A 15468-nucleotide genomic window follows, 5' to 3' on the forward strand; every position below is an offset into this window, starting at 1 on the left:
CCAGATGCAGCTACCGAGGCTGGTGGAGGATAAATAGCAACCTCCTAGACCACACTGCCACGGGGTGTAGGCGACAGAGTCAGAATTGGATTCCAGATGTTTGAACTCTAAACCACCGTGTTACAATTATTAAAGGGATACTTCCTGAGTCCCCGGTTATTTCTTAGTCCATGTACGACACTCCACATCCTGGTGGTCGAATCCTACAACACCAGACAGAGCCCTGCTCTTAAGAAGTTCCTCCTATTGTTAGGGGAGATGAGACATGTTTAAACAGAAACTCACCAAAATAGAAGACAGTAAAGAAGATGTGAAGACTTAGTGAAAGTGAAGTCGCTCAGTCATGTCCGGACTCTTTGAGACCCCATGGACTGTAGCCTACCAGGCTCCTCCACCCATGGAATTTGCCAGGCAAGAGTACTGGAGTGGGTTGCCATTTCCTTCTCCTGGGGATCTTCCCAAACCATGGATCGATGCAGGGTCTCCTGCATTGCAGGGGAATGCTTTGCCATCTGAGCCATCAGGGGAGCCACCATGTGAAGACTTAAGAAGAAGGAATTAGGAGGTAGGCATTTGAAGCAAAGTAGGCTCGTTTTTGGCCCCAATCCCTTGTCCTTTGAAGCATAAAACATGATATCGATAAAAGAAATGTCCACTTATTGAAGTCTGGGGAAGTCTCTATGGCTTATACGTGAGTTAACTTGAATTTTATGCTAGTTAAAACAGCCGGTTGGCAACTTTCAAATGTATATTGTACATCTGCTTGAATTATTAAAGGAAAGGGTGCATTGACCAGAGGTAAAGAATGCTCATGTTAAAAGTAGATTAAATGCCTTCCTTCCTGGGGTGCCAAGGCAGGGACTCCTTTGATGATAAGACTCCCTTCCCAGGTGCCAAGGCCAGGATGACTCACTGTGTGGGTGCTGTGTTTCTGAAACCTTGAAGGCATGTATCTCTGACCTGTTCATTGTTCTTTGTTCTGGCAGATGTAGAACTGCGCTGAAACTACACTTCTCCAGAGCAGTTCCTCAGAGTTATCTGGGATGCTGGCTTCTGGGTTATAGTCCTCAGTGTGGCTCAAATAAAGCGTTTGTTTTAAGTTTTTTTTTTTTTCCAATGTGGACCATTTTTAAAGTCTTTATTGAGTTTGTTACAGTGTTGCTTCTGTTTTATGTTTTGGTTTTTGGGCCCCAAAGCTCGTAGGATCTTAGCTCCCTGACCAGCACCCCCTACATTGGAAGGCCAAGTCTTAATCACTGGGTCACCAGGCAAGTCCCCAAACTCCTATTCCTATTATAGATTGTTGATTGATTCTTTTCATGGACAGTGTCAACCCACCTGTACGGGCTAACCCACTTGAGGAGAGAAGACACAGCATTTGTCTGAATGTTACAGCTCAGCAGCATTTCTGAAGATTCTGATGTGATCAGGGAGAGCGCCTCACGGGAGGTGGCATTCGAGTGGGACCTCCAAGGATGGTCAAACCTGGGTTGCTGGAAAGGGGAGAAGAAGATGTCAGAGGCTACAGAAATGGCTGATATTAAGGTGGAGAGTCAAGTGTGCATGAGGAGTTACGGTAAAATGTTGAAGAGGGTCAGCCTTATTGGAGAGCAAGTTTTCCGGGGAAGGAATGCCAGGTGAGACTAGAAATTCAAATGACCCACGGCGGGGCACTTGGCAGGAAGAGGGAAGCAGGATGTAGGAGTAGGGGAAGACGCACCATCCCCCTCACAGTCCCTCTGCTTACATCTTAGGCTTTTTGTCTAGAATCTCTCCTTAAAAACTTCTATTATTAAGCACCAAAGCTAAATGAACACTGAAATAATTATCTGAAAAAACAGGGGATAAAGACTGGGAAATTATTTCCATAAACAGCAGGGTATTTCCTGAAGCCAAAAAATGTGAGTTATTTCCTTTATTATTTTTAATGCCCTACTAAATGCCCGCTAGTCCTTGGAGGGTCAAAAATAAACTCTTATCTTCAGTTGCTCTTCTTATCTTTGAAACTTATCCGATAAGAACATTTTCAACTTTTGAGTTGCAGGAACAAGCATCCTTAATAAAATTATATGGTACTTTCTTTGATATCTGATTTCTGTCTCTATTTATCCTCTGTCTTTTGACATTATTATTACTGGGCACTTTAAAAAAAACAGGTTGTACAGTTTGTTATTCTTAAGTACATTGAGAACCATTAAATTAAGTAAATTTTTCTAGATAGTTTTTATACAACAGGAATGTTTATGTATATGTGTGTGTATATATATATTCTCATTTCAACTAACTGATATTAGCAGTAAGTTAGTTTTGGCATTTCAGAAAGCACTAATGAAAACAATAAAATATTCTGCTTCGAATTCTGATCATTTACATTTTTTCAATTTTGTGACTATAAATGTAAACATTTAGAAATTTTTACTTCTATAGGTTCTCTTGAGTTATATGCTTCATGTTAATTAATTGGTATAGAACATGTGGTTTCTTGTCCTTCCAGGAGTCTGTTATGTGTACATTTTTTTTCTTTGCTTTAAAGTTTGTTTCCTTCTTATTCTTTGTGGGATGTATGCATCAGCAAAATGAAGTATATCAAGAGTTAGAGAGATACATAGGCCTTTAAATCACTGTAGCCAGTTGAGCAAAGACCTTAAAATATACTGTACATTTTCCAGTATTATGTAAATCTAGCTGAGAGAAAGAGATATATGGGCAAGAAACAGTGAAATGTGACGTTGCAGATAGAATGCCAAAATTTATCACTACTGTTTAGGGGATGTTATAGGAATTAAGAGACGATGGATGGCCAGGGAGGGCACAAGTCATTCTAGACATGCATTCACGGAGGTAGCTGGGTGAAGTTTGCATGTGTCAAAGCTTGGGTGATTTCCCGAGCCAGAGAAACTTGATTCTGGCCTGCTTAGGGCAAACTACCTGGGCTGGTAGGGTAGTTTGAAAATAGTAGACAGAAGCTGGTATCAGACTGTAGACAGATTCAGAGTCTGAGCTGAGACATATTGGCATGGGGTGACTACTGTGAAATATGTAAGGCACTTTATGCAATACAGCATTTATTCATGAATCCATTCTTCCATTCATTCACTGAACAAACAGCAGTCAACTCCTAACATTGGTTGGATGTGCTGTCAAGGGCTGGGTGGAGAGGATTTTGGAGGGAAGAGAAACTGGAGGAAGGGAACCCAAGAGGCTAATGAAGATGCCCAGACAAGAGAAAATGAGGGCCAGTGTGGGCTATGGTGATGGAAGTGAGGGAGAGGGGCTGGACTTAGAGGGCTTTTCTAAAATTTTATTGGAGGATAATTGCTTTACAGAGCTGTGTTAGTTTCTGCTGTACGACAAACAATGCGGATCAGCCCTGTGTATACATGTGTCCCCTCCCTCTTGAGCCTCTCCACGCCCCCCATCCCACCCCTCTAGTTTATCACAGAGCCCCAAGCTGAGCTCTCTGCGTCACGCAGAAGGTTCCCACTGGCTGTCTGTCCTACACATGGTAGTGTATCTACAGCAGTCCTAATCTCCCAATTCGTCCCCCTCTTCCCTTCCTCCCACTGTGTCCACATGCCCAATCTCTACATCTGTGTCTCTATTTCTGCCCTGCAAATAGGCTTACCAGTATCATTTTTCTAGATTCCCTATACACGCATGAATATGTGACACGTGTTTGTTTTTCTCTGACTTACTTCACTCTGTGTGACAGACTCTAAGTCCATTCACAGCACTACAAATGACCCTGTTTTTTCTAAGAGGCCTTTTGAATTCATACTGGAGCCATCATTTAACTTGCTGGCTATAGGAGATGAAGGAAAGGGGAAGAGGAGAAGGTGGCTTCAGAGTTTCAAGCTGGGCTGACTTGGCGAATGCTGTTGATAGAAGGAATGAAATTAGGTGAGTGCATGCAATGCTGGAGTAAAGAGGATAGATTTACTTTAAAGGAGCAGTATCCTACATGCGATTAGTTCCAGGACTAGAGTTGAAACGAGAGCTCAGGGTTGGGTATACGTCCTTAACGGTGTAAAGAAAGCCACTAAGTCTATTTTAATGAGACATTTTACAGTCAGCCCTCCATATCCACAGTTTCCACATCCAAGGACTCAGCTAACCTTAGATCAAAAATATTTGGAAGAGAACATTCCAGAAAGTTCTAAAAAACAGAGCTTAGTAACTATTTACATAGTATTTGCATTGTATTTCCAACTATTAGCATAGCATTTCCAATGTATTAGATATTCTGTGTGTATGTGTGTGTTCGCTCTGGCACTCAGTTGTGTCTGACCCCATGGACTGTAGCCCACCAGGCTCCTCTGCCATGGGATTTTCCAGGCAAGGATACTGGAGCGGGCTGCTGGTTCTTCCTCCAGGGCATCTTCCTGACCGGGGGATCGAACCCTCACCTCTTGGTGTCTCTTGCATTGGCAGGCGGATTCTTTACCACTGAGCCATCAGAGAAGCGCAGGGGAGGCTGTGCATAGATTATATGCAGATAAAACCACATTTTATATGAGACATGAGCATCTTGAATTTAATATCCATGGCAGTTCTAGAACCAATCCCCCATAGAAACCAAGGGATGACTGTGCTTACACTGTAGTTGAAGATCATAGAGCCAAGAAAGAAATAATGGAGAGGATCACAGATTATATAAGCGTTTATGGAAAGAATGAGGAGAAGATTTATAAGGAGCAGGGTAACTGGAAGAAAATGGGAGCAGAAAAATGTTTCACGTGTTAATATTTTCAACAATAGATTTTCATACTCTTTGTTAACAAATGTTGCTGTTTAGTAACTCAGTCATGTCCCACTCTTTTGTGACCCCATGGACTGTAGCCCGCCAGGCTCCTCTGTTCATGGGATTTCCCAGGCAACAATACTGGAGTGGGTTGCTGTTTCCTTCTCCAGGGGATCTTCCCGCACCAGGGATGGAAACCATATCTCCTGCATTGGTAGGTGGATTCTTTACCACTGAGACACCCAGGAAGCCTTAACAAGTATTGAGCCCCTATTATGAGCTAGGCACTATTTTAGGTCTAAGGTTATATGGGATTGCGTATAAATGTCCTTGGCCTCATGGAGATTATATATTGGTGGGGGAAAGGCAAGACAGCTTGAAATACTCTTATGTGATATGATACAACACGCAGAGATTTTAAAGAACTGATATGCAATATGTTCATGCTCAGTGCTCAGTCATGTCTAACTCTTTGCCACCCCATGAACTGTAGCCTGCCAGACTCCTCTGTCCATGAAATTTTCCAGGCACGAATACTGGAGTGGGTTGCCATTTCCTACTCCAGTATGTGATGAAGATTCAAAGTATGGGTGTAACCCCCAAATAGTATAGAAGATATTTTAAAATGAAACATTTTTTTCTTCTTAGGTTTATGATTCAGTAATGCCAATAACAATAAACTAGAGTTATAAAAGAAGAGATAAGGTAGAGTGTGGAAGGGACAGAACTTTAGGTAAACGACTGATGTGCTTGTCATCATCAGATATAACACAGCTTTTTTTACAAGTCTATAAAATGCCCAAGTCCTTGAAGAAGGGAGTTGCAGAAAGAGGTGGGGCAGGGTCCTTGAGGCACGTTTCCTTGGGAAATGAAGCTGCTGAGTAGATGTTAACTGCAAGACTCAGTCTTTTCTGAATTGTCAGAAATGAGTGTAATAAACAAAGGCAAGCAAGGTTCAGAAGGCAGCCAGCCTGCAAATGTTATAATCAAAGGTCGCCTCTCTGTAAAGATGCATCTTGCCTTTGCAAGGATAGTTGCTGTTTCTTGCGGAAATCGTCTTCCCTGTAAATATCAGGATCCTGTGTGTACTAATTAGATACACAAAACGTGTGTGTGCATGCACGAAGCCACACACACATACACATACACACACACACAGGCATAATCGCGGTTTGCCCTTTAGAAATTCTTTTCATCATTGCAGTTCTTTCCAAGGGTATTGAAATTCAGTGAGGCATGAGCCCTCGATAAATGCTTGCTTGTTTAGCCAGAAAACATTGGGTATGAGCCAATGTATATTTTGTGAGTTATGAAACAATATGTTGTAGTATTAATGAATTTTTGAAACATAAGATTAAGAACCTTTTGTCCAGGTGGCATGATAAAGGAATAAAGACACTCTGAGTGTTTTAAAGATCTATAGTACATTAAAACAGTCCTTATACAATTAATCTCCATCACATTCTACCTGTGTGTGTGCTCAGTCACTCAGTCATGTCCGACTCTTTGCGACCCCATGGTCTGTAGCCCGCCAGGCTCCTCTGTCCATGGGATTCTCCAGGCAAGAATACTGGAGTGGGGAGCCATTTCCTTCTCCAGGGGATCTGGAGAAAGGGTCAGGATGACCCAGGGATCAAACCCAGGTTTCCTGCATTGCAGGCAGATTCTTTACTGTCTGAGTCACCAGGGAAGCCCTACGTCTATATGTATATGTTTAGCTAATTCCCTTTGCTGTACAGCAGTAACTAACACAACATTGTAAATCAGTTATACTCCAATAAAAAAAGTTTAAAAAAGAAAAACTTATGGGTAGAGAATAAGATCACCAAATCTGAAAATTAAATCATTTTTAGCATTTTGATTGATGTGGTATGTGTTATGTAAGATAAAATAAATTTTTTTTAAAAAAAGATACCAATTCATGCTGGACAAGTGATTTTATTCTCACCTTTGGAGGCACTAAATTGATAGAATCTGGATTTAGGAGCATTCCCAAGCAGTGGACCCTGTCCAGTGGTATGGAGGAAATATCAACTTTGAGGAAATTTCTCAGGTTCAGCAGCAGAATCTCCAGGTAAAGAATAAAAGATCACAGTTTCAAATGTGAATGGTAAGTAGGGGTTGGAAGTTTGGGAAGACATCAGTATGGGGAGCTTAGAGACCAAAGGTAACACAATTCTTTATAATGTTGGTGATTCATTCATGGCCCTTTATATCATGAGAATTAACACCTGGGTTATAAAGTTAATTGTATTATATCACTTCAGCATTTTGGAGAACATCATTTGACACAGTCCATTAAAAATGCCTAGCATAATGAATATATTATTTTGGGATTCCAGTGAAGTCTAATGAATAAATATAACATTTAAGCACATTCCTAAGAACCTAGTCTAGATTCATTTGATAAACTAGATAAGCTCGCTGCTAATGGATTTGTTCTGGTTGGCTGAGTTAATAATGAGTGCTTAAAATTGCGCCTAATGCATATTTACTCAATAAAAGAACCATCTGAGTGATGCCTCTATGTGCAATTGGAAGCCCGATGTAATAAGCATGCATTTGAAAGCTTTAAAAACTATTACTACACATTAGGATTATATAATTTGAATTTTTTGATTTTTTTTGTCTTTCCAATCTCATTCGATCAGTGTTGGGCAGGACATTTGTTTACATTAGAGCAAATGAATAGTGTAAATATACTTTAAAGAAATTTTCATGGTCTGGGAAGACTAATAAAATTATAATCATGCTATGTACAAAGTAAAATATTCCAACATGTAGCTTGGCAATAGACACTTGGAAATAATCCAGAAAATTCCTAGTCCTTATATCTGCAACTTCTGTGTTTATTACTTTTCATTTAATTTTTAGTCTATGGGAAGATTTTTTTGGCTTGAAAATGAGCAATGCTTTTTGTAATTTGATTCAGGATCAGTGTATTCACTTTCACAAATATGTACTGATTTTTTGTGATAAGAGGTAGACAAACTGGGAATTCCCTGGTGGGCCAGTGGTTAGGACTCAGCGTTTTCGTTACCAGGGGCTCAGGTTTGATCCCTGGTCAGGGAACTAAGATCTTGCCAACTGTGTGGCATTTCCTCCCCCCTGCAAATCACCGCTTTTACAGAACTTGCCACTTGTGCCCTGAGCACAGCTGTCTGTGGAGAAGATTTGTCTTGACTGTTCCCTACACCTTTCAGCTTCTTCTTGTCCATGGCTGTGTCCTCAGATGTTTGTGTGGGAGCTTATACCCGAGGCAGCTCCAGTGATAGTGATGACTAGGTCTATGAATTAGGAATGCTTCTAGTTGCGAATAACAGCACGTCTGGGCAACAACCGCTTCACTAAGTAGTGTTTATTCTTCTCAGGTTCAGTAAGCTCGGAGGCAGGATGCTGGTGGCATTGGTCAGTGGTTAGAGGTCCTAGGGCTGGTGTCTGTTTGGGTTTCTGTTCCCTCCTAGCCGCTGGACTGGCACCAGGCACTCTTTTTCTTGAAGGCAGAAGGACGTGGAGGAAGAAGCAATGCCAGACGCATCTGTTAACCTTACAGCAACATCGACCAGAAATTACCAAAGGTTTTACTGTTATTCAATCTCCCTGGACATTTCTGCCTCCGTGCAATTGTCTAGAACTGAGGCATAAGGCCACCTAGCTGCAAAGAAAAGTGGGTGCGTGAGATTTTAGTTGAGGGAGGAAACGGGAGAAGGGAATCAGAGCTGAATGTTGGGTTAGAACACCCAGTGGGGTTAACCAGGCCGTAGTGCCGGCCACAGCTGGGGAGCCGGGCTCTAGCGATTAGGAACAGAGGCCCCCAGGGACCAGCTGGACGAGGAGGCACAGGGGACACAGGCTGCTCGCATCACCATCGGCGTCCCCCTCCATCCACACTCACCCCGATCTGCATATTGACATGTGGGGAGCTGTTGTACCCTGGAGGTGATTCTTAGTGTTTCTTTCTTTCCCTCTTGATTTTATTTGATTCTCACATATTATATAATAATACAGAAATAGATTGCCAAACCATCTCTCATCGCCGTTTCCTTAACTGGTTTTCATGCTTCTATTTTCCTTTTGATTCATATCATTTACATGCATTTCAGTGGAAAGATAATTAAACACTAAGTTATTTTTTCACTTCACATTATTTCATAACCGTGTCCCTCTGGCTGCTTTCTTCTGTCCTAATGAATGTCTGTATCACCTGCACTGATTCCTTTAAAGGATAGACATTGTTAGCGATCCCAGCTTAGTAGCCATTATAACGTTCCTTAGCTCCAAGAGATTACTTGCAAGAGTTATTATATCCACAGTAGCAGAAGGACCCAATCATATTTGTTATTTTTGAAAAGCTATTTTTTTTTTTAAAATTCCCCTGGTTTGAGAATGATGTAACCATGGTGACTTAACAACTTTCATAATGGATGGATCAGTCAGTCAGCTGAAAACTCTGCTGGTTCAACATGCAAGTAATCTTTGTGTTTAAACAGCCCAAACCACTATTTTAACTTTGAAGAGTGATCAAAATTATCGCTAGATAGGTCAAGAGAACTATCTTTCTTATTACTTTTGGCATTATATGTGTGTCTTTGTGTCCCTATGTATTTTATTTGTGGAAAAAGTTGTATTTCTTCAACTTCCCCTGCCATCTTTATAACACTGAGCAGGCTTTAAAATGCAGCACTTAGCAAGTTACCAGAAGGCCAGAAGGCTGAAATAAAAAAAAAAAAAAAAAAAAAACAACCCACTAGATTTCATATAATCCCAAATAACTTTTAAAATTTGTGAATATCTTTATACATATTTAGATGATTTTGCCATTGTTCATCACAAGATTAAATAATTATAGATTCAATTTCTAACTACAGTTGCAAAGGCAATTTTGTAAATACACTGTGTTGTCGTTGTTAGTTGCTCAGTCATGTCTGACTCTTTGTGATCCCATGGATTATAACCCACCAGACTCCTCCTCTGTCCACAGGATTTTCTAGACAAGAATACTGGAATGAGTTGCCATTTCCTTCTCCGGGGGATCTTCCCCACCCAGGGACTGAGCCTGGGTCTCCTGCATTGCAGACAGACTCTTTACTATATGAGCTACCAGGGAAGCCCAATTGTTACATCACTTTTAGAGGTATCCAGTGAAATCTGCGTACCTCATAGGCATGATAACGTTGTTAATAAAAATAATTAATTTATAATATTGATTAAGTTCTGCCTTCAACCAATGACTGGATAAATAAGTAAAGATCTTGACTGCAATGCAGAAGACACAAGGGACTCAGGTTCAATCCCTAGGTTGGGAAGATGCCCTGGAGGAGGGCATGGCATCCCACTCTAGTATTCTTGTCTGGAGAATCCCATGGACAGAGGAGCCTGGTGGGGCTACAGTCCATGGGGTTGCAAAGAGCTGGACATGACTGAGGACACCTGAGTGGATTCAAGCGATAGAATATTACCTGGCCATTACAAAGAAGCAGCGTACTGGTAATGCGGCAGATTGGATAAACCTTGAAAACATTATGCTGAGTGAAAGTAAACCATAACAAAAAAATCTAAATATTACTTGGCTTAATTCATATGAAAATCTAGAATAGGGAAACCTATGAAGACAAAAAACAGATTAGTATTTGTTTATGGCTGGGAGGTATGAAGGAATAGGTGGGTTCCTGTGGAAAATTCTGAAAGAGATGGGAATACCTGACCACCTGACCGCCTCTTGAGAAACCTGTATGCAGGTCAGGAAGCAACAGTTAGAACTGGACATGGAACAACAGACTGGTTCCAACTAGGAAAAGGAGTACGTCAAGGCTATATATTGTCACCCTGCTTATTTAACTTATATGCAGAGTACATCATGAGAAATGCTGGGCTGGATGAAGCACAGGCTTCATCAAGATTGCTGGGAGAAATATTAATAACCTCAGATATGTGTACCCTTATGGCAGAAAGTGAAGAAGAACTAAAGAGCCTCTTGATGAAAGTGAAAGAGGAGAGTGAAAAAGTTGGCTTAAAACTCAACATTCAGAAAACTAAGATCATGGCATCTGGTCCCATCACTTCATTGGAAATAGATGGGGAAACAGTGGAAACAGTGGCTGACTTTATTTTTTTGGGCTCCAAAATCACTGCAGATGGTGATTGCAGCCATGAAATTAAAAGATGCTTACTCCTTGGAAGGAAAGTTATGACCAACCTAGACAGCTTATTTAAAAGCAGAGACATTACTTTGTCAGCAAAGGTCCATCTAGTCAAGGCTATGGTTTTTCCAGTAGTCATATATGGATGTGAGAGTTGGAATATAAAGAAAGCTGAGCACTGAAGAATTGATGTTTTTGCACTGTGGTGTTGGAGAAGACTCTTGAGAGTCCCTTGGACTGCAAGGAGATCCAACCAGTCCATTCTAAAGGAGATCAGTCCTGGGTGTTCATTGGAAGGACTGATGTTGAAGCTGAAACTCCAATACTTTGGCCACCTGATGCAAAGAGCTGACTCATTTGAAAAGACCCTGATGCTGGGAAAGATTGAAGGCGAGAGGAGAAGGGGATGACAGAGGATGAGATGGTTAGATGGCATCACTGACTCGATGGGCATGAGTCTGGGTAAACTCTGGGAGTTGGTCATGGACAGGGAGGCCTGGCGTGCTGTGGTTCATGGGGTCGCAAAGAGTCGGACACAACTGAGCGACTGAACTGATTGAACTGAACAGATGAAATGCATGTTTATTTTTGAAGTGGGGAAAGTATTTCAAAATTGACTATGGAGATAATTGCACTTATATGTAAATATACTAAAAATCATAAAACTATACTATAAATGGATAAATTGCATGGTAAATAACTATCTCAATAAAGCTGTTTAAAAAGGAAAGAAAAAACTATGGACAAGTTCTGCCTTCGTATTTTGGGGATTTCACACCGTTTTTCTACTTGGATTTACATTATAATTTCATTTCCACTGAGGAGTCTTATTTTAATGTAACACATTCGTGAGCGATGCGAAATCCCATGTGTCTGTGGATGAGTATGATATAGTCAACACTGTGGTCAGCAGTGTGGAATGTGGAGCCGGGTTTCTTGAGTTCCAATCAAGTTTTGCTACCTGCTGGCTGTGTGATATTGAGAAAGTTACTGTGCTCTCTGTGCCTAAATGTCCTCGTCCATAGAAGGAAGAAAATATTACTTATGCCACAGAATTGTTGTGAGAATGGAAACAGTTCACACAGTACTGAAGTTAAAGAAAGCCTGCAATACAGAGGCACCCGGTAAACTTTTGCTGCTGTTCTTAGACTGAGATTGTTGCTGTTCAGTCACTAAACTGTGTCTGACTCCTTGTGACCCCATGGACCACAGTGTACGAGGCTTCCCTGTCCTTCACCAACTCCTGGAGTTTGTTCAAACTCATGTCCATTGAGTCGATGATGTCATCCAACCATCTCATCCTCTGTCGTCCCCTTCTCCTCCTGCCCTCAATCTTTCCCAGCATCAGGGTCTTTTCCAGTGAGTCAGTTCTTCACATCAGGTGGCCCAAGTATTGGAGCTTCAGCTTCAGCACCAGTCCTTCCAATGAATATTCAGGACTGATTTCCTTTAGGATGGGCTGGTTTGATCTCCTTACAGTCCAAGGGGCTCTCAGAAGTCTTCTTCAGCTGAATAGGGTTCAGCATCTACTTTGCTCCTCTTGCTGAATTTTACAGATTGAAGTGCTGATCAACCTTGTCTCACACAAAGAGAGAGATGACAATGAAAGGACTTTGGTATCTATTTATTGTCCTTCAAGTTTGAACTTCTTCCAAGTTACGTGCCAAAGAAATCACAGCTGTCTATAAAGAAAACTAATGCAAGGTTGACAACCTGATTAGAATCTCTAAGTTTTGTGGAAAGCAAAGAATTGGAGATACTTGGTTTTCCAAAGATTTCTAGAACTTGCACTGTTCACTGTTTCCATGTCTATGTAATAGACTGAGAAGGCTTGGCTAAGCCTTATCAAATAGCTCTTAGAGTCTGTTAGTCTTTGATTTAGAGGCTCCAAATTTATCTCAGTATTCTCAGAGATGATTGGGAATGGAATACATTTGCTGTTGTTCTGTCGATAAGTCATGTCCAACTATTTGCGACCCCTTGGACTGCAGCTCGCCAGGCTCCCCTGTCCTTCACTATCTCCTGGAATTTGCTCAAGTTCATGTTCATTGAGTCATCTTCTGCCTCCCTCTTCTCTTTTTGCCTTCAATCTTTCCCAGCATCAGGATCTTTTCCAGTAAGTCGGCTCTTTGCATCAATTCTTAATCAGTTTTATAAATGGTGTAATTTACACAGAGTAAAACTCATCAGTTTTACAGGTACAGTTCTGTGCATTTTGACAAATGCTTAAGATTTGGTAACCCCCACCACCATCGTGGTAAGGAGCATTTCCATCACTCCACAATGGTACCCCAGCCTGCTGCAGTCCACGCCTCCTGCAGGTGTCTGGCCCTGATCTTTCTGTTACTATGTTTTACTTCTAGAATCTGAGTCAACACCTGGGAGTGAGATCGCAGGCTATACAGTTAGTGTGTGTGTAATGTTATTAGAAACTGCAGACTGGTTTTGAAGTGACCCTACTGCCAGCAGTTTCTGAGAGTTGCTGTTCATATCCCCATCAATACTCACTGTCATCAGTAATTTATTTGGCTGTGCCGAGTCTTAGTAGCAGCAGGCAGGATCTTCGATATTCCTTGCAGCATGCAGGATCTTTTAATTGTAGCATGTGGGATTTGGTACCCTCACCAGGGATCGAACCTGGGTCCCTTGTTTTGAGAGCTTGAAGTCTCCGCCACCAGACCACCAGGTAAGTCCCTGTCATCAGTGATTTTTTTTTCTTTTAGCTATTTTATTGGGATGCAGTGATACCTCGTGATTTTGACTTGAAGTTATCTTAACTCTTCATACCGGACTTCCCTGGTGGCTCAGATGGTAAATTGTCTGCCTGCAATGCGGGAGACCTGGGTTCGATCCCTGGATCGGGAAGATCCCATGGAGAAGAATATGGCAACCCATTCCAGTACTCTTGCCTGGAAAATTCCATGAATTGAGGAGCCTGATAGGCTACAGTCCATAGGGCTGCAAAGATTTGGATACGACTGCGTGACATCACTGTCACTTAGCTGCTTACGGTGTCGAGCATCTTTCCATTTATTGTTTGCCATTGTCCTGTGCTTTTGGCTTTACTGCTCTTCTTTGCTAAAGAGTCTGTTCAATTTTGCTCATTTTTATCACTTTCCTTCTTATTGGTTTGTAAGAGTCTTCATACGTGTGTGTGCTCAGTCGCTCAGTCACGTGTGACTTTTGCAATCCCGTGGTCCTTCCAGGTTCCCCTATCCATGGGATTTCCAGGAAAGGATACTGGAGTGAGTTGCCATATCCTTCTTCAGGGGATCTTCCTGACCCAGGGATCGAACCCACCTCTCTTGTGTCTACTGTATTGGCAGGGGGATTCTTTACCACTTGTGCCACCTGGGAAGCCCGAGAGTCCTTACATAGTCTAATCATTTTGGTTTTGTTTTCAACTGGAGGATAATTTTATATTATGACATGTTTTAAAATAGATTTTAGAAAACATTGTTGCTGCAGATTTTGCTCATCTACTTTATGGAAAATGCCCTTCATGTTTCTTAATTGTCCAGCCAATCAGCTAACTCACACTTTTTGCCAGAAAAAAAATATTGAATTCCATCTTTCAGTCCTAACAGATACCTCAACATGGGTTCCTGTACCATTCCCTTCACATCAGAATTCCGACTTCAGGATAGATAAAATTTGGATATTTGCCGGAAGTTTTTCGTTCTTGGATGAGTGTGTCTCCTCTCAGTGTTTCTAACCAAGGCTCCCTTGATTGCTCTCGCAGTGAGGATTGATTTATTTCTTTTTGTGTGTGTAAATAGTTGAGGATGGAAATGCTGGCCATTAACAGAAAATTATCTTCATTCCTATTCCATTGTACAGTATTTCTAGATTCAAAATATTCCAACGCAGGTCAGAACATTCCATTTCTAAAATCTTGAATAAACAGATGAGAAGCCTTTCTTAGACACTGATATTCTGAATTGTTCCTTTAACTGGTGTTCAGAAGTCTTTTATTCTGGGCTGATGCGCTGTAAAAAGGTGAGGGATGTTGAGAGTAAGGTTTTCCTTTTTCAAGGGAGAGCATCTTGCTGGGAGAGGGTGAGAAGGGAGAACCCAGGGCATCTCAAGCGTTGGGGTATTTAAGCAGGGGAGCTTTGGGAAAGTGTACGCGTGCAAGCTGAAGAAATGGGACCTGTTTCCCCATCCATGCCTGCGTACTCCTGGGACAATTTCATGTACTGGGAGCATCCATACCACAGCCTGAAGACCTTTGTTCTAAGCTAATGTGGTTCTTCAGAAGTAAAAGTTTAAGAGGCAATGGAATGCCAGATATTCCCAGAAAGGTAAACTGTTCCCTTCTGGAAGAGAGTGAGAGTTTCCCAGTGGAGAACACAGTGGTGTCTGTGAGCGGCCAAGTGAAGGTCATAACCTGCATTTCTTCAAGTCTTGTCGACGAGAGAGATTTTAATGCACCACAACCATAAATGAAGTATCTCCGTCTCTCTCCATATCTCTGCATCTCTCTGTCTCTCTCTCTCTGTACATTTTTCATAGAAAGTGGTGGTGGTGGTCTTATTTATGTGTGTGGTTAGTTGTGTCTGACTCTTTGCTACCCCGTGGACTGTA

The 15468-nt window shown here is 41.6% G+C and overlaps 1 protein-coding gene across 1 annotated transcript in view; it reads right to left on the bottom strand.

The window, feature by feature from the left end:
• Positions 1–346: 346 nt before the first annotated feature.
• The window catches only part of SLC10A2 (solute carrier family 10 member 2), a 37378-nt gene continuing 22256 nt past the window's right edge, over positions 347–15468 (bottom strand). The window contains exon 6 of the mRNA XM_059892316.1: positions 347–1493. Within this exon, the coding sequence (XP_059748299.1) occupies positions 1480–1493 (14 nt within the window). The 3' untranslated portion in view covers positions 347–1479. The remainder of the gene's footprint in view (positions 1494–15468) is intronic.

The sequence above is a fragment of the Bos taurus genome, chromosome 12 (genome assembly GCF_002263795.3).
Source record: "Bos taurus isolate L1 Dominette 01449 registration number 42190680 breed Hereford chromosome 12, ARS-UCD2.0, whole genome shotgun sequence".
Classification (NCBI taxonomy): domain Eukaryota; kingdom Metazoa; phylum Chordata; class Mammalia; order Artiodactyla; family Bovidae; genus Bos; species Bos taurus.